At 42.0% G+C, this 25,624-nt stretch overlaps 1 protein-coding gene across 2 annotated transcripts in view; it reads left to right on the top strand.

Annotated features, from left to right (window-relative positions):
* faf (ubiquitin carboxyl-terminal hydrolase-like faf) overlaps positions 1-25,624 on the top strand; it is a 138,461-nt gene that overhangs the window by 96,131 nt on the left and 16,706 nt on the right. Inside the window, exon 4 of one of the 2 annotated variants that reach the window (XM_065238690.1) lies at positions 10,413-11,407. The exons of the other annotated variant lie outside the window; for it this stretch is intronic. Coding sequence (XP_065094762.1) covers positions 10,413-11,407 — 995 coding nt within the window. The remainder of the gene's footprint in view (positions 1-10,412; positions 11,408-25,624) is intronic. 2 annotated transcript variants of the gene reach the window in all.

Below are 25,624 nucleotides of genomic sequence, written 5' to 3'. Positions count from 1 at the left end.
AAATGATTGCAAAAAAATAAGAGTTTAAGTTAGTAGTTTGAAGAAAAGAATTAAAGATTCACATGAATTTTCAAATAACGTACCTGTAGCAGCGATTCTGGATGGTCCTGCAACGGCTTCTTCGGTCACGGTATTATTGGGTTCATATAGTTTGTGGTAGCAACGTTGACAAATGAGGGCGCTACTCTCATCTATTTTAATCTTTTTTTCACTGCATAATCGTACAATTTATTGGTGATTTTTCTGGCATATGAACTCAACATCCAAACACCACACATTGAACACTTACGTTTCATTTTTAGATATTCTTCGATTCAACTGTTCTAGTAGGAAACTTTATTTTCTAACTGACCATTTCTTTCATAACATTCCTTGTTTTATGTGAAGCATTATATCGTACCTATGAGTGAATGATATACCTACGAGTCTAAGCTGTAACTATATCACTCGTTCGTAAGCAATGACGTCATTACAAACAGCTGTTTCAGGTAAATAGATGAACATTGCGAATAAATACAAACACCACCAAACATTTCCAAAGCTTATCTAAAAGTCATTGCCTATGAACGAGTGATATACCTATGAGTTACAGCTTGGACTCGTAGGTACTGATGCAACATACAAAAAGATTTTGGCATTGCTGCCGTGTGGAATTTTTTCGCAACTTGTCATGGAAAGAGCCCTATGAGAGGAGTATTGAAACGAAACGCTTTAAAATTTTAGTATGCGAGGTGAAAGGTAGGATCTGCAATGTTTAAAACTTGGTCTACGTGGTTTATGGACAGCCCGCAGGCTGAACTGAATGTTGCATCCAGCTTGTAAGTTACTCATAGATTTCGTTAGTCTCAGCTGCTGTGACTCGATGGAGACGCACTGTGAACTACCTTGCGTCTTCATCGTTTCCATGCACGTGTGGTGCAATATATGAACAATGATTTTTTATTAAAAAAACGTATCTCCAAAACTACTTCTCCGACATCGCTAATTTTTTGATATGTTATTGAAAAATAAATGACCTAAAAATACTAAAATAAGAAGTTGTTGAAGAGCCTCGCAGTGAAAATCAAAAAAAAACATTTACAACGTTTTTTTTTTCATACAAAATCAAATATCTCTGGGTGTTTCATAATTTTTTTTTTAAACTACATTAAAATGTCTTTCATTATGTATATATGTATAAGAAATTTTCATTCCTAGGGACCACAATTTAGCTTGAACCATGCCATTAATCACGTTAAAGTTTAGTACATGACTAACAACTTTGCCAAAGGATGTACGGTCCTAGAATGTCTCTAAAAAAGTTATAGCTGTTCAAAGATTGTTGTTTCGAACTAAATGCTAAAAATCACTTTTCCTGCCAACACTGCCGGTGTAACAAGGGAAGTCAGATTCCAAACTGAAATAATTTTGGAGTTCCATATTTTTTTTTTCCATTTGGTATGTTCAGATGAATTATTCAAAAAAAAATAGTTTTATCTCATATGCGTATATGGTGAGGAGGGGGGAGTTTACCCTCCTCCACGCCGCTTTACTCATAAATATCAATGGAAGCATAGGCTCAATAAAATTTCTAACTTCGGAGTTTCTTATCTTATCGTTTTGTTATTTGCAGATGAATTATTCAAAAACAATTGCCCAATCTTAAGCGGTGCCGGTGGTGTAGTGGTAAGCGTATTACCTCTCACCCCAGCAGGCGCCGCCGGGATGTTCTGAGGCATAACATCTCTGATCACGCCTTCCATCGAAAGGGAAGTAAAGCCGTTGGTCATCGGTTTATTTATTTATTTAATTTGTTTTTCTTCACCGGTCTTAACGTATCTAAATGAAGCCTGATGGGGAAAATCATAGAAAAAGCGTAAAACCCCTATATCTTTTCGAAATACATGAATCAAAATAATACAATACAATTACAACGAACATTAATCAAGTCTATAGCATAAAAAAAGTTATCCTCCTATGGCATAGAGTTGTCCGTGAATCAGGTAGAAGTCCTCGTCATGCAGTTGAACCGGAAACAAAAAAATAAACAGGTAGCACAATCCTTCACGTGTACATTAAATGGACAGCTACTCACCTTCTCAGGAGTCTGCGTTGAATACGGTGACGAAAGGTTTCCGCTGCACAGTTAAAGTCGAAAAACTCGTTGAAACGCCCAGACATGAACCGTATTGGGTCATGCAAGCTGTAGTTCGCAGCACGAGGTCCAAGATGCAGGAAACTGCTCGACCGAAGAACTCGTTCGGGTGCGTAGATTTCGAATTCAGCCAAGATTCCTGGAGAGTCGATATCACCAATAAGTACTTTCGCTGCGAACACGGCCTGACTAATCGTCCACCCATGTTCTAGTGTTTCAAGACCCAGGAGTTGACAACGATCTTCGTACGGCGGAAGGTTCACAGGGTCATTCCAAGGAAGGTGATGAAAGGAATACCGAACCAATTTCCTTTCAACAGATTCTATCCTCGCTATTCAAACTGCTTGATACGAGCACCATACTACCGAGCTGAATTCCAAGATCGATCGCACTAGAGAGCAGTATAGAGCTTTTAGACAGGCAGGATCGCGAAACTCGTCAACGATCTTGAAAATGAACCCGAGTTGCCTGTTAGCTTTCGCAACGATGCCCGAGTAATGAAGCTTGAATGTTAAGGCGCAGTCCAGCGTGATTCCTAGGTCACGAACATTGTCCACACGTTGCAGAAGTTGGTGATTTATCGTATATTTGAATGCCACTGGTTTCAGCTTGCAATGAAATGAGATAATATTACATTTTTGTACATTCAACGTGAGATAGTTTCTTGAGCACCACCACTCTTCGAAAGTATCGATTAGGTGCTGAAGCCGCAAGCAATCGGCGAAGCTACGAACAATCACATAGATTTTCACATCATCCGCGTAGAACGATCGGCAACCAGTTGGGAGGATAAGTCCGGCCTCATTCACAAAAATCGAGAATAGCAATGCTCCCAAGTTGCTACCTTGAGGAACACCGGAGCTGTTTGTAAAATAGTCCGATTGCTCTGATCCGATTCTAACACAAAGTTCCCGATTGGTCAGATAGGACTTGAACCGAGTTTTTCAAGTTTAGCTAGCAGTATGGAGTGGTCAACCCGGTCGACTGCAGCCTTAAGATCTGTATATACAACGTCCACCTGCGCTCCAGCTTCCATACTCCGAAGACAAAAAAAAAACGGAGCTAGATTTGTTGAAACTGATCTCGTGGGATAAAAACCGTGTTGGTCAGGAGAAATGTAATTTCTGCAGCTAGAGAATAATGCGTCGTTGATGATGATTTCGAAAACTTCAGAGCAGACCCTGAGTGATGTGATCCCTCGGTAATTTTCGACGTTTCTCTTGTCTCCTTTATTGTAGAACATGAATGACGATTTCCAACGCGCAGGGAACTCCCCCTGCTGTAATGAAATACTGAACGGCTTCGAAAGCGGTGTTGTAAGCTCTGAACATCATCGCTTCAGGATGCTTGAGGGGATCCCGTCAGGGCCAGCAGCATTAGAAAATTTTAGCAAGATGGCGGATTCGACGAGGTCTACTGTAACCGAGGTAATCGAAAAATTGAAAGCATCACTGGGAGTGTCCCTCACCGCTTCAGCAACTTGGGACAACGAAGCCGTAGTGTCATTGAAAATGCTTTTGAAATGTTCTGCCAGAAGATTAAATTTCTCAAGGGAATTGCAGGTGAATTTCGACTGGTAGCCCCTCCTCGTTTCGTTTGGTATTTACGAATGACCAAAACTGCTTTGGATTAAGCCGTAAATTAGCCTGCATACGCCTTGTGTAGCTCTTGTAAAGAATGCGGTTATATGTGCGATATTCGTTGCTCGCTGTTGAAAATAATCGTTTGGTGAATGGGTTACGAGTACGACAGTATTTACGGAGGGCCTTCGATCTCATACGCTTCAAATTCCGTAGTCGAGCATGGGACCATGCGGGTTTGGGAGAGGGTCTCCTCAACGGGACAGAATCAGTTATTGCCCGGCCAACGACCTCCGCGAAGTAGTTGACGGCTTCATCAATAGATGAACACGTGTCAAGGAACTGCCAATCTGCCTGGGCAAGCGAGTGACTCAGCGCGACGAGATCTGCTCTACGAAAGTCGAGCTCATGTACATCAACAGGGAGGTTATCGTAGCGAACAGGAACAGATAGGTTGATGGAAACTTCCAACGCAGGATGATTGGTGCCGATGGCTCTGGGGCTTCTAGGATAGAACATTCCAGTCCTGCAGTTTCGTTCGCCAGAACGAGATCAAGCAGCTATTCAGTATCGAGTTGATTTGCGTTAAGCCATGCAGATTGAAACCATCAAGGAGAGCACAGCAGGATGCGGGCATGTTCGAGCGAAGAACATCAATGCTAGGAAGATCGTTTGCAGGAACGTTCCATGAGAGCCCAGACTGATTGTAGTCACCAAATACCAGAGCTAGGTCGTTTTGTTCTAGTTGAGAGAACACGGTACCAATCGAACTGATTTGGTTTGCAATGCTGCTCGAATCAGATTTCCGGTCTGGAGGTAGATACATAGCACCAATACTTATTGATCTACGAGGCGTCGTTATTTTGACCCACAGCAGCTCTAGAGCAGTGCAAACTGGAGCAGGATCGATGCAGGAGCTTAGGCGTTTGGATACCGCAATCAAGACGCCTCCCCCACGCGATTTGGTACTATTCTGGTGGTTGCGGTAGTTTCGAAATACCGTGAATAGACTGCTAAATAATTGAGATGAAGTAATGCGCTCATCGAGCCAGGTTTCCGTAAGAACTATGACATCGTAGTAAGAGTCAACGGCAGTTAGGAAAAAATCATCAATCTTTGTTCGCAGGCCACGAACGTTCTGGTAATACACCAACAGGCGGTCGAACGAAGTCGGTTGGAGGTCTGCAGAATAATCGATCAGCCGAAACGAGCATGGTGGTACTCTGGAACACAGAAACGGATCAGGAGAAGAACTGTTTTTAACAAACGCATATTTGCCTGATGTAGAAGGTTGGAAGACCCCTTCACCATTCTCAACCACAGGGCCAGAACGACTACGATGACAGGAATCAGCAAGCGCGACTGGGTTCAGTGGCTCAGGGGCTTCCTTGAGGCACCAGGCAGCGCGTTCTGGTCTGGGATGTTCCAAAACGTGGCGAGCAAGATCCGGTGCAGTGCTGTATGTCCCATCGGTGATGTGGGATTTGAAGCCATCTGAGTATGACGTTTCAGTCGAACCAGCCGGTTGTTGCTCTTGAGGTGGTGAGGCGCTGGAAGCAACGGACGAATCAGGAGCGGAACTGGTGATGATACGAACATACTTGCCTTGAGTTGCGGGTTGGAAGACCCCTTCTCCAAGCCCACACACAGGTCCAGGACGACTGCAGGACGATGACTGGATTAACTCGACTGTGGCGGGAGAAGAAGGGGCTTCCGTAGTGCAAATTTCAATGCGTCCCAGAGTGTTCAAGTGACAGGCGGGCGATGGATGGTTGAAGGTTGGTATAGCGCTAAAACAATGGACGAATCAAGAGCGGGACAGATCATGACACGATCATACTTGCCTTGAATTGCAGGTTGGAAGACCCCTGCTCCAAGCCCACACACAGGTCCGAGACGACTGCGGGACGATGACTGGAATGACTCGACTGTGGCGGGAGAAGAAGGGGCTCCCGTAGTGCCAACTTCAATGCGTCCCAGAGTTCTTAGACGGCCGGTAGGTGACGGATGATTGATGACTGATAATGCGCTGGAACCAATGAACGAATCATGAGTGGTACTGGTCGAGAAACAGATGATACTTGCCTGACGTAACAGACTGGAAGACCACCTTTTCAACTCACACACAGGGCCGGGACGACTGTAGAACGCTGGCACGAATTGCTCGACTGTGGTGAGAGAATTAGTGGCTTCCATGGTGCTAACATCGGTGCGTCCCAGAATGTTTTTTAACTTTACTCTGTCTGGTCCATTGTTGAGGGGTCCGTTTTGGGTGTTTGTGTATTTGGATCCAGTTTTGCCAGCTTCGTTGGGTGTTGAGATTTTTGCGCACCAAAAATTTTCGAACTCGCGGAACATGATGCCCTTGGACCAGGTTGCAGTATCCAGTGCCTTAGTCTTCAATCTTTTGTCGATGCCAACTTTGAAGGATACGAATGACAGCGTGCTGATGTCCTTTCCCTTGGGTACAAGTTTTATGACAACAGGGTTGTTATCTGTTTCCAAATTGGTTTTCACCATGGCAGAAACCGCTTCATTGGCAACTTCCGGATGAATATGGGATAAGTACAGCCAGAATTTTAGTTCTCTCTGGTCAGTACTTGTGGGAACAACAACTACATTGTCAGCTGGTTGTTTGCTACCCACCTGACACGCATCAGGAGCACGTGTTGCACCATCAACATCTCGTTGGCGTTTGGATGTCACGAGAGGACCTGCTGTAGGCCACCTTTTCCTCGATGGCGTTGTCGGAGCAGTGGACTTAACGGCCATCTGCTGTATTTCGTTGCGTAGCTCCATGATAGTATTTGTTAATGAACAAATCGGCCCTGCATTGTTAGTTGGCATAGTCATTGTCCGAAAATGTGAGTTTTCGAACAGTCCGCACATCCATCATACATCCAGAACAAGTTCTTTTTGTTGGATGTGAAATACGACAGCAAAGCGCGACTCATTCCGGCGCACGTCATATGAAAAGTGGATCCACAGTAGCCACGACAAGTGGGGAAGTCAATACCTGTGATTGCATCTGAGCATTTGTTGCCGGTTTTTGCCATCTCGTTGAACACTCGCAAGCAGTGTATGCACAAGTGATAAAAAACACGAGGTATATTAATTTTCGCCTCTCAGTAGACTACACGCAGAACTGTGTGGTATGATCCGTGTGCTTTTAAGTTGTAGCAAGATGTTGAATGCAACTTTACTACCTTCGACTCAACAGCAGATGTCGCTTCGAAAGAAAAAATCTGCGTGGGGAGCTGCAGATGACATTATCGCAACACGAAAAACAAGAGGAACTTTACTTCACTTTTATATTACGAAATATCAATCTTCCGAGTCAGAAAACTGACGAGACTCCACCGGCAGAATAAAATAGAAGAGGTAAACAAATGAACGAAACACGTTTGACGAATAAAAACACTATTTATATTCAATAAAACGCTTAAAAGTATCGAACAGAAAACTGTAAACGATTGTCAACAAACAGTCAAACTCGATTTATGAGTTGATTTGTTGATAGGTAGGGTCCAGGTGTGGAAGCTGCCTTCCTGGCGTTGGTAGCATTGGTGCTCAACACGGAAAACAAGATCGACGGAAAACAAATCTAAGGAAAAAAATGCTCATTCTCAAAAACGCAGATGTAGGGTGAGGGATCTTAAGGGATCTTTACATAGAAATTGTTTTAAGGTGATACGATCCAGAACCTCGGGCTCTGGTTCCACTTCGCTTTTTCCAGGAGTCCATTATCTGCTACTGGAAAACATACAATAACAAAACTGTGATGACAATTTAGTGCCTCAAATCACAATAGTGTCCGAGATTAACTCCCAAGAAAACTCGAAGTGGCAGTGAAAGTGCCTGTGGACGCTGAACCATACCACCTGGACCATGACTTGGAAAATTGGTAACTACACTGCAATGTTCATTTCTGTTTGTCAAACTTTGTAAACATATCAAACAGAAATGAATAAATAGTGTATTACTGAATTATAAGTGGGGATGGGTGGAATTCACTAGCCCGAGAATACCCTCCACATGCTAGCCTCTTCACCAACCATACATCAGTACACACTTATCGATATATATATATATATATATATATATATATATATATATATATATATACAGGGTGTTTGGTTCCGGGTTTTACATATTTTCAGGGTAGATAGGGCTCCTAAAGTTATGAAAAAATCCCCATGAAACATAGGGTCGGAAATGACTGCTAAGTGAGTTATTCAACATTTTATGTTTTTCTGTATTGCCAACTTTGGTTAGCTATATTTTTTTAATCTTAATGTGGTTTTCTGATTTTAACATACCAAATGAAAGATTAAAGTCTTAGCTATCAATGCTCTTTGAAAAAGAACTCGATTAAAGTTAATTATCATACATTAAAATTGAAAAGTATGTTGAAAGTACCAAAAAAACTGGTGAAATTTCATACGTTTTAGTGTTTTTAAGTTGAAAATTTTCATTTCTGTTTATTTAGTTGTTCTACAAAACATTTTCCATGCAGTTCCCTAGATTTGTGCCTTTGGTAGTAACCTTGTAGGCTTTATGGTTTCTTCGTAATTATTGATTTAAAACAGCCATAAAAACTTGTGACGTTTTTATAAAATGCGCTATAGTCACCCTATTCGTTCGTACGTTCGGCTGTTGCAGTGGACTACGCATATGAAAATTTGGTAGAATGTTATTGTAAATGTTTAGCTACATTCTTAACTTTTGATTACCGCACATCTCCTGCGCGGAAAGAAAACATAACTGCGGAGATGTTTCGCGGTATCGAATATTGCTCAGTCTCAGCAGAAAGCACAACGAGAGACACCGAATCGGCGAATTCTGAGAGCGGATGGGAGAGAAGTAGGTAGTGGTAATAAGTCGATGTCCTTTTTATTTCATAGCACTCGCAGCTCAGCTGCGGTGCTGTTTTGATGAAGGAGTGTGGAGCTCCGCTGCTTCTGCATGCACACTTAGATTTTTTTACAGGAGTTAGTATTTTTACTGGATTTTTGGATTACTGACTCGGCTAAAATTCAAATGACTGTTAATCGTAAAGATTGGTTAAAATCAAAAAAAAAAAAATTTTCATCATTACACGGGGTTAACAGAAGTTAGTCTGTAAATTTTCGTAACACATTTTCTCAACTTTGAATTTTTCACAGATTTTTTAAATTTTACCGAAGAGTTCCGCAATTCAAAAACTTGGTAAAAAGTACTGACTCGATAAGTGTGTACTGATGTATGGTTGGTGAAGAGGCTAGCATGTGGAGGGTATTCTCGGGCTAGTGAATGCCACCCATCCCCACTTATAATTCAGTAATACACTATTTATTCATTTCTGTTTGATATGTTTACAAAGTTTGCAAACAGAAATGAGCATTGCAGTGTAGTTACCAATTTTCCAAGTCATAGACTTCAGATAACTGTTCAAAGTCCCAGATTTTTTTTATAACGGAATCATGAACAAAAAACCAAAGACCACTATGACACACGCGATGGGTCTGAAGGGATCTTTACATAGAAATTGTTTTTAGGTGATACGATCCAGATCCTCGGGCTCTGGTTCCACTTCGTTTTTTTCCAGGAGGCCATTATCTGCTACCGGAAAAATGCAATAACAAAACTGTGGTGATAATTTAGTGCTTCAAATCGCAATACTGCCCGAGATTAACTCCCTAGAAAACTCGAAGTGGCAGTGAAAGGGCCTGTGGACGCTGAATAGTATCACCTTAAGAACTCAGTATGCCTTAAGAACTCAGTCACAGTAATTAATTGATAGCTTTCTATGCCAACCAATGTATGAATCTGTATCATTACATGCACAGTGATACTCTATGCCCAGGGATGTTGAGAAAATTTCCAACCTGGGAATGGAACATACTGAGTTCTTAAGGTGATACGATTCAGCGTCCACAAATCATAAGCACTTTCACTGCCACTTCGAGTTTTCTAGGGAGTTAATCTCGGGCAGTATTGCGATTTGAAGCACTAAATTATCACCACAGTTTTGTTATTGTATTTTTCCGGTAGCAGATAATGGCCTCCTGGAAAAACGAAGTGGAACCAGAGCCCGAGGATCTGGATCGTATCACCTAAAAACAATTTCTATGTAAAGATCCCTTCAGACCCATCGCGTGTGTCATAGTGGTCTTTGGTTTTTTGTTCATGATTCCGTTATAAAAAAATCTGGGACTTTGAACAGTTATCTGAAGTCTATGACTTGGAAAATTGGTAACTACACTGCAATGCTCATTTCTGTTTGCAAACTTTGTAAACATATCAAACAGAAATGAATAAATAGTGTATTAAAGAATAATATTTTTTTTTTTTTTTTTTTTTTTTTACCAGCATATCCTGCTTGTAAATAAATTTGTACAAAATTGGCACAGTTGTGTGAGACATAAATACAGTGGGTAAACATCCGAATGCTGAACGGCCTAGAAAAGCATAACAGTCACATTTTAGCTTGATTTCTATTCAAATGGGACTGTTATGCGTTAATGGGTGGTGAAAATCTCTATAATATAGAAAAAATACAGTGGAAAACTTGAGGTTGTAGAGTTGCCCCACCACATTGTGTACCATTATTATAATAGTTGACATTCGTTTGTGTATTGGTTTATTAGGGTTGGTTAGTGTGATAATCGGGTTGTATTTGGGTTATATAATCTTTCTAATGAAATTATGTTTCACAGGAATTGATAACAAGTGTGAGCCTTGCATGAAGTTCTATCGCGATGGCCTTACAACCTCATTTATCAAGATTCTCACCGACGAAGCAGTTTCCTCGTGGAAGTACAACATTCACCATTGCATTCTGATGTCATGTAGCAAATTAATTCACTTGATCGCTCTACACATGAGACATGATAATCTCCACCTACTGAACCTGTTAGCAGTGGTATTCGATCCGGAGAATAAGTTTCAAACTCAAAATGCATCCCGTCAGCTGGAATTATATTTATCGTTAGGAGAATCGGATGAGCCTCTTCAAGAGGGGAAAATATTCGCTAAACCCCCTCCAGAGCCAAAGAATCCTCGCGGTTGGTTAGTGGATCTGATCAACCGTTTTGGAGAATGTAATGGGTTTGACAATTTTTTAGAGCGAATACATACCGGTATTGCACTGTTTCGAAAACACCGAGAGACAACTTCCAGCAAAAGTTTGGAATCCATTAATGACACGATTCGGATAAAAAAGGCTATTGCATCTGCTAGTGCTGCCAGTTCCAATAACATTGTATCCGAAGAAGAAGAAGAAGCAACATTGACACTTCCGCTGCTGCACACTTTACTGCGCCCCTTTGGACAATGTGCCGAACTGTTGACGGTATCTACTATAGAGAAATATTTCATGCCTATTTGGGACGTACTTCTAGAGATACTGGAAACGCTTTCCGACGATGAGCTAAAACGAGAAGCTAAATTTGAAGGGAAAAATGATGTTATTACAGGCATCGTAAAATATGCTCGTGCCTTGATTAATCGTGTTCCGAATCAGGAAAATCTTCTGCGCGCCTTGGAAATGTGCCGACTTAAAATCATTCTACGTGTGTTGCAGATTTCAAGTTTCAACGGTAAAATGAATGCACTCAATGAAATCAACAAAGTTCTCGGATACGTATCGTACTATCCTCATCGTCAAATGACGGAAGATGAAATTGATGTGCTGAATGCTGAAAAAATGGCTGTAAGTATATTATTTGTTTGTTTTTATAGAGGCTTTACCAGCTGTGGAAAGCCCATTTAGCATGAAGTCGTTTAGTACATTATTTAATATATTTAAAGAAATTAGAGTTTCCGAATGAACTAGTTAAGTAGAGCCATTATTTACCAAAAAAAAAGCGTAGGATGAGCAAGATGAGCACCAACAAAATCATATATTTTTGAAAACTACACATGCGTAATCTTAAACAATGATCTTAAAATGATTTAGAAATATTCAATAACTACCGAGATATTGATGAAATCATGCCGAACGAAAAAAAAAACCTTCCCTTTGTAATAAGAATTTGCTATAATCAATATCCCTCTTTTTGTTTCGTTTGTTACAACTTTCAATTATTATTTCAACTGGTATTTAATTTTGATCAACTAAGGAATAGAGGAAATGGATGTAATGTCGGCCTAAATACCTCTAATGTGGGCCCATACCTAAATACAGCAATCGACTAAATTTTCAATAGCGACCAAAAATATCAATTAGTACCGTCCCAATGACGCGTTCATCAAGATAAAATTGATAAATAGCAGAATTTTAGTGATGGGCCCAATCTTAGATCCATAGGCCAACATTAGAGCCATTTCCCCTATAATTCTTAAAAACTAAAAAATAACACCCCATCCTGCCCGGAATGTCTGAGAACGGTGTAAAAAAGTAATTTTTTTAATTTACTTTGAAAACAATCAAATTACTCGAAACTCTTACGAAATTCTTCAGAACTCTCCTAAGAATACGATGAAATTATCTTCTGATTTTTTTTGAAACTTTTATTATTTTTTATTTTATTTTATCGCATCGCCCACTGACATTACCGTCTCTATTTGCTGTAAGGGAATAAAAAACAAGGGGGGGGGACTATTGATGATACTTTGTTCCTTGCCCATAACGGATAAGAAGTGATCATATGAGCAAACCAAATAGGGTTTGGAGAGTACTCCTGGAAATCTTTAATTTTCCTTTCATGTTAGGGTAAAATACATCGAATTCATACCTGTTCATCGTCCGGATCCTTTGTCCAACCAAGAGGAGGATACTTGCGCGGATCTTCCTGTACGCTATTGATGCGATTTTTCTCGGAGTTCCTACGGCACGTCACGGCAAAGTGTCCAATCCGTCCGCACGAATTACATTTCTTTTCTAAGGCGGGGCAAGAGTCCACAAAGGGTGTGGAACGAAAAACCACATCTCCAGCATCGAGTGCGTCGTCTCTGACGGTACTGGGGATTACCTTTGAATTTCTTCGGTTGACCATGACCACTCCTGGTTTCGTTTGTTTTTCGAACCTTTTGAAAAAGCTGGCTCTCACGACGGGATGTTCGTCGCTGATCAACGACAAGTACATCGGGTGGGTCGTGAGACACTTCCACAGCTTGCTCTCCTGCATCGTATACTTCAACTCTCGTACCTGCTTGCACGACATAGCTCGTGTCGTGTCTGTATGTCCTAGCAGCCATTGCTAGCTTTCGGTTTTCCATGCCTATCAGCAGCTGAGTGAGAATAAAACGCGCTTGGTCAGACTATGCTGTAACCACAGAGTCGCACTTTCTGGGTCAGTCTGGCATGGAACGTAACGATTGATTCGCCTTTCATTTGACGCATTGCTTGGAAGGCTTCATGCTCCGCGGCCGTGTCGGTCATCGACTTGAAGTAGGTGCTTACCTCCTCAACCAGCTTCAAGTAGCATCTCGGATCCCGATAGTTTGGTTGCAGATTTGCTGCGTTAATTATGTCCTGTAGATGCTTACCCATCGATAGGTACAACAATTTAGCACGTTTTGATAACCCAGTGAAAGTGGACAACGATGCTGCTATCTCGAAATTTTCGATAAAACTCTGCTAAGATTCCCAAAGTTTATTCGACGGGATGTTCTTGGGAAACTTAGGGATAAGATCCCAACGGATATTGCATCCTCTTTCTGCTAGGCCAGCAGGGAAAGATGGTTCGAAGTAATTTCTTCGCTTCGGTCAAGATTGTCCGTCACTGGCACAGTTACAGGCGTACGATTTGCTGAGAAATTTCCCACCATTACCTACAAACGGCGCAATCTTTCATCCGTACTCTCACCGGTTTCTACGGTTTCGTGAGCAGCAACCTCCAGTTCGTCTGCGTGATAAGATGATCCATCAACCTGTTCTACGTTCTCTTCGAGCAGATCGTTGCCAACAATCGGGGCTAAAATATATTTTCCTCCGTCAAAAGTGTTATCTATCAAATGGAAAAAAAATTATTTGAATTAGTTTATTGGATTCGCTGAGAAAAAACAAATTAATCATCCATGATTTTCACAGATTCCTTCCAAAAAATGCCATAAAGCAAAGAAGAGTTTTAACTTCCATACCACTACCGCTTCACTCCGGTAGTCTTCTTGATACACCATGATCTACTTTCGATCAATGTTCCGGTGGTCTACCAGAGGCACCATAATTAATTTCCGACCATTGTTCCGGTGGTCTTCCAGACGCACCTTTGACCATCAATGGTCACAAACCATGAACATCATACCGGTGGTCTTCTAGACGCACCTTGGATCATTTTATGTCACAAAGCATTTGTAAGCAACATTCCGGTGGTCTTCCAGGCGCACCATGGACCATTGTAGGTCACAAACCACTGACACCAATATTCTGGCCGTCTTCTAGACACGCCATCGCATTTCTAGGTTAGTCGATTCTCCGATGGTCTGCGAGACACATCCATATTTCAATCAAGAGAAAAAATTAATATCCAGTTCTCTGGCTATTAATCCTCCTGGCAGGATCGCCAATGTGGAGTTCTGCCTTCCGGAGGGAAGCTCAATTGTTCCAGGGTGTGGTTTGGTGGCCGTTGTGGGAGTTCCACTGAGGGCTTACCTATGCGTCCGTACGCGGTCGCGGTCCGAGGGCTATGAGGACGTGTTCTCGTTGTCACCCGTCGCGCCTGTTGAGGAGTGCGCAGGGTTATGTGCAAGATTGATAGTGAGCGGCTCGCATCTCTATGCGGAGGGTATTCGATACCGCACAGGTATACGCCATCACTCCTCCTCAACGACCCATTCGCAGGCCAATCCGTTCACGTAATATCTCCAGCTTGACCCGTGCCAACGGCTTAGTCAGCGCGTCCGCTAACATGTCTTCTGATGGACAGTAGACGACGTCAATCTTCTTCTGCTCAACCATGTCACGAACGAAGTGGTACCTGATGTCCACGTGCTTGGACCGTTTAGTTTCTCCGTTTTGCTTCAGTAGTTTAATGCAGCTCTGATTGTCCTCGTGAATTCTTACAGGTTGCTTAACTTCCTCACCAAAGTCCTTCGTGAGTTTTAATATCCATTGCAACTCTTGACAACTCTCGGATAGCGATATGTATTCCACTTCTGTAGACGAAAGCGCCACACATCCTTGTTTCCTTGCAGTTCAAGATATTGTTCCGTTACCAAGTCGAAACATATAAACAGAGTTGGACTTCCGGTCGGTAATGTTTCCGGCCCAATCAGCATCCGCATAGCCTTCCAGATCTCCTTCTCCGCCAACGTACAGTTTCAAATCACAAGTACCTACCAGGTAACGAAGCACACGTTTAGCCTCTACCCAGTCGCCAGCAGTGGGTTGGCTCACCTTGCTTCTCAGAATAGACGTGCTAATAGCAATGTCTGGTCTTGTATGCACAGCTAAGTAAAGCAAACCCCCAATGAGACTTTGAAATTTGTCATTAGTTGGTAGTCTATCGCTTTCCTTCTTTTGCTGCATATAACCTGTGTCCATCGGGATCTTTGACGGTTTAACTTCCTGCATACCGAAATGATCCGCCAATTTCCGAATGTACGCCGTTTGACTGAAGCAATACTACTCGTTCTTCTTCTCTACCTGTATTCCAACGAACTGTTGAATATCTTCAAGTTGGGTTAGGTCGAATTCGGCTCCCAAGCGCCTGAAAATCTCATCGTACTCCTGCTGACTTGAACTTGCGACCAACATGTCATTGACATACAGCAATATGAATGTCGATTTCTGACCTCGATGACGCACATACAGACAAGGGTCTGCATCAGACGGCTTGAATCCCATTTGTCGTAGAACACTATCGATTTTCTGGTTCCACATCCTTCCCGATTGTCGAAGGCCGTATATGCTCTTCTTCAACAAGCAAACTGTATTACTCCTCATAAATTTCACTCCAGGAGGCACTCGCATATAGATCTGCTCGTCTAGATCACCGTTGAGATACGCGGTCTTGACATCTATATGTTTCACTATCATACCTCTCCTAGCTGCGATAGTAGGTAGTGTTCGAAAGGCTACCTGCTTCGCAACGAGAGCAAATATTTCATCGAAATCCGTACCGTAGACTTGGGTGAATACCTGGGCAACGAGACGTGCTTTATAACGAATCACGTTCCCGTCCTCGTCATACTTGCGTTTGAACACCCAGCAGCATCCTACGATTTTCCTTCCAGGTGGTGCATCGGTTTCCTCCCAGGTTTGATTTTTCCGAAGTGATTCCAGTTCATCCAATATTGATTGAATCCACTGCTCCTTTTCAGATCCACTGACAGCCTCCTGATAAGAACGTGGTTCGCCAGACAACTCATTCACGGGACTGTTAACCTGATAACGCTGTGACGGAACTCCAAAGTTACTACGCCGCGACCGACGCATTTCGCCGTCCGGCAGCTCCTCCTGACCCTAGTATCGGCGGTAAAATGAACTTGCTTCAAATCCTTCGAAATCTTCTTCATCTGCATCTTCATATTCACTCAATACACTTCCATTTTCATCATCAATTTCCGCACCGTTAGTGGGAACTCAACGACACTACCTGATTCCTCCGAAGCCTGCTTTGTCGGATGGAAAATCTCCAACTGCTCCTGCTTCAGAAATCTTACATCCTTGCTTATGACGACCTTGTCCGTTTTCAAATCAATCATTCGGTACCCCTTATGCTGCGAAGAGTACCCGATGAATGTCATCCGTACGGCCTTTGGTTCCAGCTTGGTGCGTTTTTCCGAAAGAACTAGAACACACGCCTGCGAACCGAACACGTGAAGTTCCTCCAAATCTGGCTTCTTCTTGAAAACGGTCTAGAAATGAGTTTTATCTCTGACCCTTGTCGGAAGCATGTTCTGCAAATAGTTGGCAGTATTAACAGCTTCCGCCCAATATTTGTAGCCCATGTTGGCATCGAGCAGCATGCATCTGCCCGCTCCACAAGCGCCCGATTTTTGCGCTCCGATACATCGTTCTGCTGTGGTGTATACGCCGTGGTGAACTGCTGGAGTATTCCCTCTTGTGCACAGAACCCTTGCAACGAATTACCCTGATCCGAGCGAAGCACCTTCGGTGGCCTTCCGAACTGCGTTTTAGCCATCTACACCAAGCGTTTGAAGCAATCTTCCGTCTCTGACTTTTTGCGAAGGAAAATGATCCAGCTGTAGCGACTGAAATCATCTATAAATGATACGAAATAACGGCACCCTCCCGACGTTGGAGTATTCATAGGCCCACACACGTCACTGTGGATGATATCAAGCACTGCGGTCGACTTTTACTCTGCCTGTTTGGGAAACGGAAGCCTTGCCATCTTCCCGTTGAAGCAGCACTCACACACCGCACGGATACCACAAGGTTGGATACGGATACCGTTCGCTAATCCACTTCTCTCCATTTCCAGTATGGCCTCTGGGTCACGGTGTCCCAGTCTTCGATGCCATTCATGGATGCACAACGGGTTGTGGCTATTCGCTACCGCCACTGTTGGCTTGCTCACCAGTCTCAGTAAATACAAGTCACCGACAAGCACAGCCTCGCCTGCTGTTCGCCCTTCGCGAGAGATGGTACAACCAGAAGCAGAAAAACTCACCTCAGCTTCCTTCCTGATCAAGCAACCAACGGATATCAAATTGCCCTTTATCTCTGGAACGTAAAGCACCTGAGTCAGCAACACTTGTTTTGTACCTTGGTCCTCAACGAGGCAAGAGATCCGGCAGGTTCCTTCGCCTTCCACCGGACACTTGCGGCCGTCAGCTACCACCACAACACTGGGTGTTTCCAATCTTCTTTTCTTCACGATTTGCACAAATGTGCCACGACGAACCAGAATCGATTGTCCATTCACTTGTCGAGTCACCGATCGTGAATGCGAAAGCTTCTTCTTCTTCCGCGTGTGTTGTCACGTTGGCCTGTGCATTCCTGGATGACCTCGAATCGTCCCGAACATCTTCGTCTGGTTTCGGTTTCACTCGACAATCTTTCTTCTTGTGTCCAACTCTCTGGCAGTTGTGACACACCACACTTTTCTTCTTTTGCGGTTTCTCATACACTTTCAACGCTTTCTCACTTTTTTCGTCTCCTCTACGCTTCAACACTTCACCCATCACTTTTTGCTTAACCAATTCCAGCGTGATTTCCTGCTTCTTCCGGCAATCCAAAGCCGTCGTCAGGGTACTGAAGGACTTTGGGAGACTGCGTAGGACCATCATAACTTCCAGCTCTCTGCCTAGATTTGTTCCAGCTTTCGTCAACTTTTCAAACAACTGCTCCATATCGTACAGATGCTGCCCAATGTTTTCCCCATCAGTGTAGCGCATAACACACAGCCGATAGAAAATGCCTACTTTTGCTGACAGCGTCACTTTTTCGTGATGTTTCTGCAAATTCTCACACGCACTTTTCGCTAACATGGTGTTCCGGATGAGTGCATGTTGGGTCTCTTCCACCAACAATCCGATCGTCGCTCTTGCCTTCTGGTCTTCCGCTTTCCAAGCAGCAACTTCCGCAGGATTCCCGGCACGTTCACTCGTCGCAACAAACGCTGCTGGTGGATCTCCTGGGTTCACATATTTCCACAGGTCTTCCCTTACCAGCAGTAGCTCGACAGTGAATTTCCAGCTGCCATAGTTATGGTTGTTTAGCTTCGGAATTCCTAGGCACTCCATTTTTACCACACATTAGCACACAAATGTTCGCACTTTTACTTTGCTGGGTCCATAACCTCTTGAAATAAAAACACACGATGTGTAATGTTACGCAGTCAATCAACTAATAAAAATGTATTTCCTGTTCCTGTTACAAAACGCTCTCGTTTCACTTTCGATTTTATTCTCAACGGTTCTCACAATGCGTGGTTGCCGCTCTGCGAATTCGTGTTGCCAGTTTCAGCGTAAGGTATACGCCATCAGGAATGTGTATGTTTTAAAACAATTTATTTTCTTGCAAATACATATTTCGCTCATTAGCATATGCAAAGAACTTATAATTGCGATTTTTCGAGAATGATTTAATTTGTTTTTACATTGTTAGATTGATATACTGCCCATAATCGCATATCGCATATGGATAGGAAATCAAGCAAAGATGCGAGTGATATGCGATTATGGGTAGTATAGTTGTAATAGAAATCCATACTTTAATTCTTAGTAATATCAAAAAAATTATTTTCATTATTACAGTTTGAAAATTGTCTGACTTCTATTTGTCTTTCAGAAATAGGAATAAATTAGTGGTATTTTTGAGTTCCTTGAAGGATTATAAATAGCCCTTGAGTATTGTTCGTTGAGCTCGTGCTCATGAGTTTCATATTCTTCAGTAGTTGCATAACAAAAGAAAATTTGAGTCAGCTGATCCTCGTTTCGTTTCCCTTGCATTTTTTATCGGATGTTCACGTTCTCTAGCTAGACTACCTCTGGTAGCCATAAGTTTCAGTGTTCCTCCTATAGCATCACATGTACCTTTTCCATGCGGTGTTGCGAAGAAATGCCAGTCAACTTCTATTACATATATATTCTTAAATTGGCAAAGACCAGAATTTTTTCCGATTTTTATACTGGGATGTCTGGCGGCATGAAATAAATTTTATTCACAGTTAACTGCTGTTCTGTACGTAGAAAAGCAATCATTTTTGAGATAAATAAGTTTACAGATACATAATCATGACGCAACTCTTCTGAAATTACTACATAACTCAAATGATTAATTTTTCCTTCAAGTTTAAAATAAATGATAAATGGATTAATAGTTGCTTGCTGATTATTCCAGTGATGACTTTGTACTTCGTCTTGTAATACAAATGTGTAGTTTGCTGAAAAATCACTGTTTCGGCCAGGATGCGGCCCTACGTTGTGTTTTCAAGGCGGTGGAGAAATTCGTTTCAGAGCACACAATAAACTACAAACTTCACTTGGCGGCACTACAATATTACTTTTTATTGCCTCCGAGAGGCATCCTGCCTGCTCGGAGGTAGTACGTTTAATTAAAAACTATACATTAAATTTCATCTTTAAAGCTTACACAGAACAATTACTATAATTTCAATTACAAAAAACCATTACAAAATGTAAACAATAACATTGAATGGCATACATTAACAATACCACGATGGGGAGCGAAACGGTAGTTACTGTTCTTACAGTATGGCGGGCTTTACTACCATCTGACCGGAGGCATTGATTTCTGTTTGCTTGGCATATTCAAATGCAGTAGAGCCCGGCGCCGATGGTGCGATCGAACAATCACATATTACTACAAATTCACCTTCCTGTAAATTTTGTTTTGTATTCTACAAAAACATAGACTGCTGTTGTTTTATAAAATCATAAGGTATTAATTTCTATAATTTTCCAATAAAATAGGAAACAAATTGCCGGCGCCGGTGGTGTAGTGGTAAGCGTGACTGCTTTATAACACCCCAATGGGTCGGGGTTCAATCCCAGCCGAGGTTGGTGGGATTTTTCTGAGGCATAAAAATCTCTGGTCACGTCTTCCTTCGGAAGGGAAGTAAAGCCGTTAGTCCCGGCCCATGTGTGTTGTAAATGGGTGCGATATCCTACGCAGGTGTGGAAGCTGCCTTTCTGCACATTCGGTTGCCGTCAATGGATGGCAATCGATGTCCGTCGGTGAGACTGACGTTAAATAAAGGAAAAGGAAAAAGGAAACAAATTAATCCAGCTCTTTAACTAATGTTTCTATATTACATCTGTCGTTTGTGACCCATTGTTCAAATTGTATTTCATTAATACCTTTTTCCGCGATTTCTTGCAATAACTTTTGTTCGAAAAAAGATCAAATCAAATTTCTGATGAAAATAGACATTTTCATGAATAGTACATACACACAGTATGTGTCCCTAAGAGCAACCGTAACGGTCGTTGTCATTTGCGCAACTATTTTAACAGCGCACAGCGCTCTCATTTTAGTTTAGTCACTCTTCTCCACACCGGTCGCTGCTATTTTTGTTTATTAATTTATTTGATAAGGCTCAACCGAATTAACTTTACAGAGCCGAGGATTCTTGGTCACTATACAATACATCTTAAAACTATAGTCAAAAGGTACAACACAATAAATACTTTATCTTCCGCTATCCAAAAAGCCTCCTCCATCAGAACTGGAGCCGCTTCCAGTGGTTTCATTGTATGGCAAATTGTTGTACGCCAACGAGGGTCAGAGCGCGTCCATTGCAGCAATGGACGCAAAACGTGGTCAGCACTCACACACTCATCACGAAACGGTTGCTTTCCAAAGTCGACGACGCATCGACCGAAAGAACTGCTGATGAAGAACAATGAGGAGGACCACACAATGGTTGCTGCCGAGAAAACAGCCGATCGCGTAGCACACATCAAGAGTGGTCTGCTTTTGTCGACAGCCGAGTGAACACTCGGTCGCTGCTATCGCGGTTATCAATTTACTCACTGTAGTCCGTACCGGTAGTGAGTATTTTGACATTTCTGTGAATAGCAACCTGTGAAAATCCGCCGATATTGGTTATGGGCAAATCACCCACGACGCAGCTAGTGAATGTTGAACTTACCCGTGCAGCAGCTTCAATCCAAATGGCCTTTTACCAATTGTCAGGAAATGTGTATGAAAAGTCATGGTGTGCCTAGTTATTATCCATCTCATACAACCTTTCTCCCGCGCTGCTAAATTTGGTAACGCGCTTCTCACCGAGAAGCCGACTGCTATTTTAGTTACTCGTATGGCAACCCCCGATACGGTAGCTGCGCTATGATGAAGGCTGCTAAAATGAGTTTAGCAGCGTACCGTTACGGTTGCTCTAAACTAGTTAACAATTTACAGTTCTTAGGCCTGAGATTCGCAAAAGTTGAAAACCCAACGTGTTCTACACAATTTAATTCTTCGAACCGGTTGTAGGACTCCCATAAAGTGGTCGTCATTAACCTTTTTTGAACTGACTGACGCTTACCATCTTTTCTTATTGTTACTCAATCACGCTGCCCATGCATTGCTCTGCTGGTTTCATCGTCTTCAAAAAACTGCAGAACAAGTTCCTTCGTATCATCACTCAATCCACTGCTTAACCTCGAAGTAATAGTTTTTTTTTAAAGAGATTTTTAGCCTTAGGCTAGTTCATCTCTATCGAAGTAATAGTGGATTGTACACCTTTATCGTTTAAAAGTTGTTTAAATTGTGTTGCCATATACCTGGTTGTGTTAAATGTGTCCATAATTTTCATATAAAAATCATTCCTTCTACACTCAACTTTGTTGAAAATGAAGACAACCTTAGAGCAACCGTAACGGTACGCTGCTAAACTCATTTTAGCAGCCTTTATCATAGCGCAGCTACCGTATTGGGGGTTGCCATACGAGTAACTAAAATAGCAGTCGGCTTCTCGGTGAGAAGCGCGTTACCAAATTTAGCAGCGCGGGAGAAAGGTTGCTATTCACAGAAATGTCAAAAAACTCACTACCGGTACGGACTACAGTGAGTAAATTGATAACCGCGATAGCAGCGACCGGTGTGGAGAAGAGTGACTAAACTAAAATGAGAGCGCTGTGCGCTGTTAAAATAGTCGCGCAAATGACAACGACCGTTACGGTTGCTCTTACAGAAAGACCAAATACCTGCATGAATTTGAATTTTACATAAACACATTCTCTTGATCAAGGCAACCTCTGAGTATCGAAGTCAACATTTGTTTTTGTGCATCCGTGGATGGAAGTTTATTATCGCTTGTGTTGTTGTAAATATCAATATTCATCTTCATCTTGGTGGGGATGATTTTTAGAATCAAATGCAAAATGATTATTTTCATATAACACAAATACAGCGCTGTAGAACGTGTTGTATTAGTTTTTATACACAGATTGATGGAAAATTATTGCCTCATGCTGAATTGATGATAATATCGAGGTTTTAGGCGCTGGAATCGACAATATTCAAAATAATCGTTTTGCCCAAAATGAATTTGATTATTTTGCTTTTGAGGGTCGGTTCTGATTTTGAAAATTTTGGGTTTGATAATCAAGCAGTGGTGAATATCAACAAACGCGTATTCGTTGATGTATAATGAACTCATTTGTTCGTTTCGCTCGTACTTCACAGCAAAAATAATCAAAATGAATGCAATTTATCAACCCTGGGTTGAAGCGCTACTCTTTGCGTGTGATCGTATAGATGATAAAAACAGACCCTGCCGTCAAGAGCTGAAATTTCTCAGTTTTCGTTGTATCTTCTTTCGAAAATTTTTCTGTTAGCTGTTGAATTATTTCATTAAAATCGTCAGTGTTGTTATCATCTAAGTTTGCTTCTGCATTAAGTGCAAATATGTGTTTTCTAATTATTTTATTAATTTCATGATATTTCTTTACAGCATAATTTTCACAACTCATTTTTTTTTTTCATATCAATTGGTGAAGTCAAAATTCTAGATATAGATTTGTTGAAAAGTCCAATATTAACGCTTTGCGAATATTCGCCAAAGTCGATTGTTTCTACCGATGTTATTGATGGTACAGTTACTAAAGATTCCTGACTTGAAAAATTCATGTTGATATCTTGTTCATCGAAGTTCGATAACTCGTCGCTACTTGATAGTTCGGTACGTTTAGAAAGCTGTATACGACTAGAATCACAAATTTTTAATTTACTGTTAAGTTGACTCTGTTCCGCAAAACCTATTTTTTTTTCCTTGATTTGTTTTTCCGTCGATCTTGTTTTCCGTGCCGAGCACCAATGCTACCGACTGGCAGCTCCCACGCCTGGACCCTACCTATCGACCCATCAACTCATGAACCGGGTACCAACGGCTTTACTTCCTTTCCGAAGCAAGGCGTGATCAGAGATGTTATGCTTCAGAACATCCCGGCGGCGCCGACTGGGATTGAACCCAGGCCTGCTAGGGTGAAAGGTAATCACGCTTACCCCTACACCACCGGGCGCCGCTGGCCACAAAACCTAGATCAACCAAGTCTTCGAGCAACTTTTTGTAAACACGTTTAAGCACTTATAATGAAAAGTATTCATTTTAAAACCACTTCGTCTTCTGAATTACTGAAGTTCAGTAGGTCACTTTCACAGATACACAGCGAATTACATTCTAATGTTGATTACGTGTCAGGATTATATATGGACGTAAGTAATTGAAAACCAACCCACTTGGTACCATGAATTGCTTAGGAAATGCTACACTTAAATCATCCTGTATATATTGTATATATTGTAGTGCGATAATTTATTAGTTAGAGAAAGTTCTGAAAAGGATAGATTGATATTGCGCTAGAGTACGGCAGCGTAAAAAATGACCAGAAGCGAAGGGGGCCATTATTGTGACAATACAAATCAAACGCACACTCTTTTACCGTGTAGTAGTAGTAATATAATTACGTTTATTTCTGTTAGTTATGATTTTACATTGTTTTAACATTTTAATTGATTAGCCTATCAGGCTCTTCATATTGGTTTAATTTGTTATTCTAATTTACGTATTCACGTTTTTCTACTAGTCTACAGAATACCCCTTGGGGATGTGTTAAGTTTGAATTGAAAAAAGTGATAACCTACCTAACTACGAGTATAACTTAGCTAGGTGTCTCTGAACCTTTCCAGGATAAAAACTCTCCGTTCTTCTAATGTATTAATTCCAGCCAGGAGGTGGATCTCAGAATTTCTAGTTCGCGGGGGACTGTTTAGGATCATCCTAAGGATCTTGTTCAGGATCCTTTGGAGTTTGAGGTGATGGCATTTAGCGCAACTCTCCCAGGTATAGCGTACTCGATTACGGGAAGGATGATTTGTTTGTAGACAGCAAGCTTATTTTTCAGGGACAGGGTAGACCTCCTGCTGATGAGTGGATACAGTGATCAGGATGTTACACTTGGTTTTCGTTTTATCAACGTGCTCCCTGAAAATCAGCTTGCTGTCTAGTGTTAAGGTGATACTCTAAGGATGCCTTAGCGTGAAACTTTAAAGGCACAAATGTCAGCTTCCACAAAACATACAAATTTGAAATTGCTGCTCCTTGTTTGCTGTGCTACTACAAACAGAGAGTAGCAATTTCAAATTTGTATGTTTTGTGGAAGCTGACATTTGTGCCTTTGAAGTTTCACGCTAAGGCTTCCTTAGAATATCACCTTAAGCCGTGATAGACTAACTCTTTCGACCATTCCACCACTGTGCCGTTCAGGCAGATCTTATTATTCTCCGACGGAACAAGTCTGGGAGATTTAGAGTGTGGAAAGATGATGACCTGGGTCTTTGCCGTGTTGATACGGATCTTCCAGCTGTTGAAATATTCAGACAGGACGTCCAACGTCTCTCTGAAGTTTGGCCGTCAGAACTCCTATGAACCTACCCTTGTAGACGATGGATGTGTCATCTGCGAGCAGAGACAACGATCCAGCATCAGGGAGAGCCGGCATATCTGAGGTGAACAGGTTGAATAAAATGGAGCCAAGGATGCTTCCTTGTGGAACCCCGGCACCGATGTTGAAAGCATCCGATGTAATGCCATTCAGAGAGACTCGGAACGTCCTGTCCGATAGATAGTTATTTATCATCTTCACTTGGAAGATTGGAAAACCGTACTGCTGCAATTTGAACACCAGGCCATCATGCCAGACATTGTTGAACGGTTTTTCAACGTCCAACAACGCCATGGCAGATATTTTCGAAACAGACTTTCTCCGTCTGAGAATGTTTGTTACTCGAGTCAGCTGGTGGACTGTCGAACAACCTTTCCCAAAACCAAACTGTTCCTCGAGTAACAAGTTGTTTTCTTTGGCACATGTTAGGAGCCGGTGATCGATTGCTCTTCCGAACAGTCTTGATAACCCTAAGAGAATGCTGATTGGTCGATAACTTGAAGGAGAGGACGGATCCTTCCTAGGTTTCCGGATGGGTATGACTTTAGCTGACTTCCAACACGAGGGGAAGTAGCCAAGTCGGACTCAGGATGTTGTCGAAACC

This window comes from Ochlerotatus camptorhynchus, unplaced genomic scaffold (genome assembly GCF_037179485.1).
Source record: "Ochlerotatus camptorhynchus isolate MF236.1 unplaced genomic scaffold, CSIRO-AGI_Acam_v1.1 ptg000889l, whole genome shotgun sequence".
Taxonomy (NCBI): Eukaryota; Metazoa; Arthropoda; class Insecta; order Diptera; family Culicidae; genus Ochlerotatus; species Ochlerotatus camptorhynchus.
This window is presented reverse-complemented; position numbering and strand designations above follow the sequence as displayed.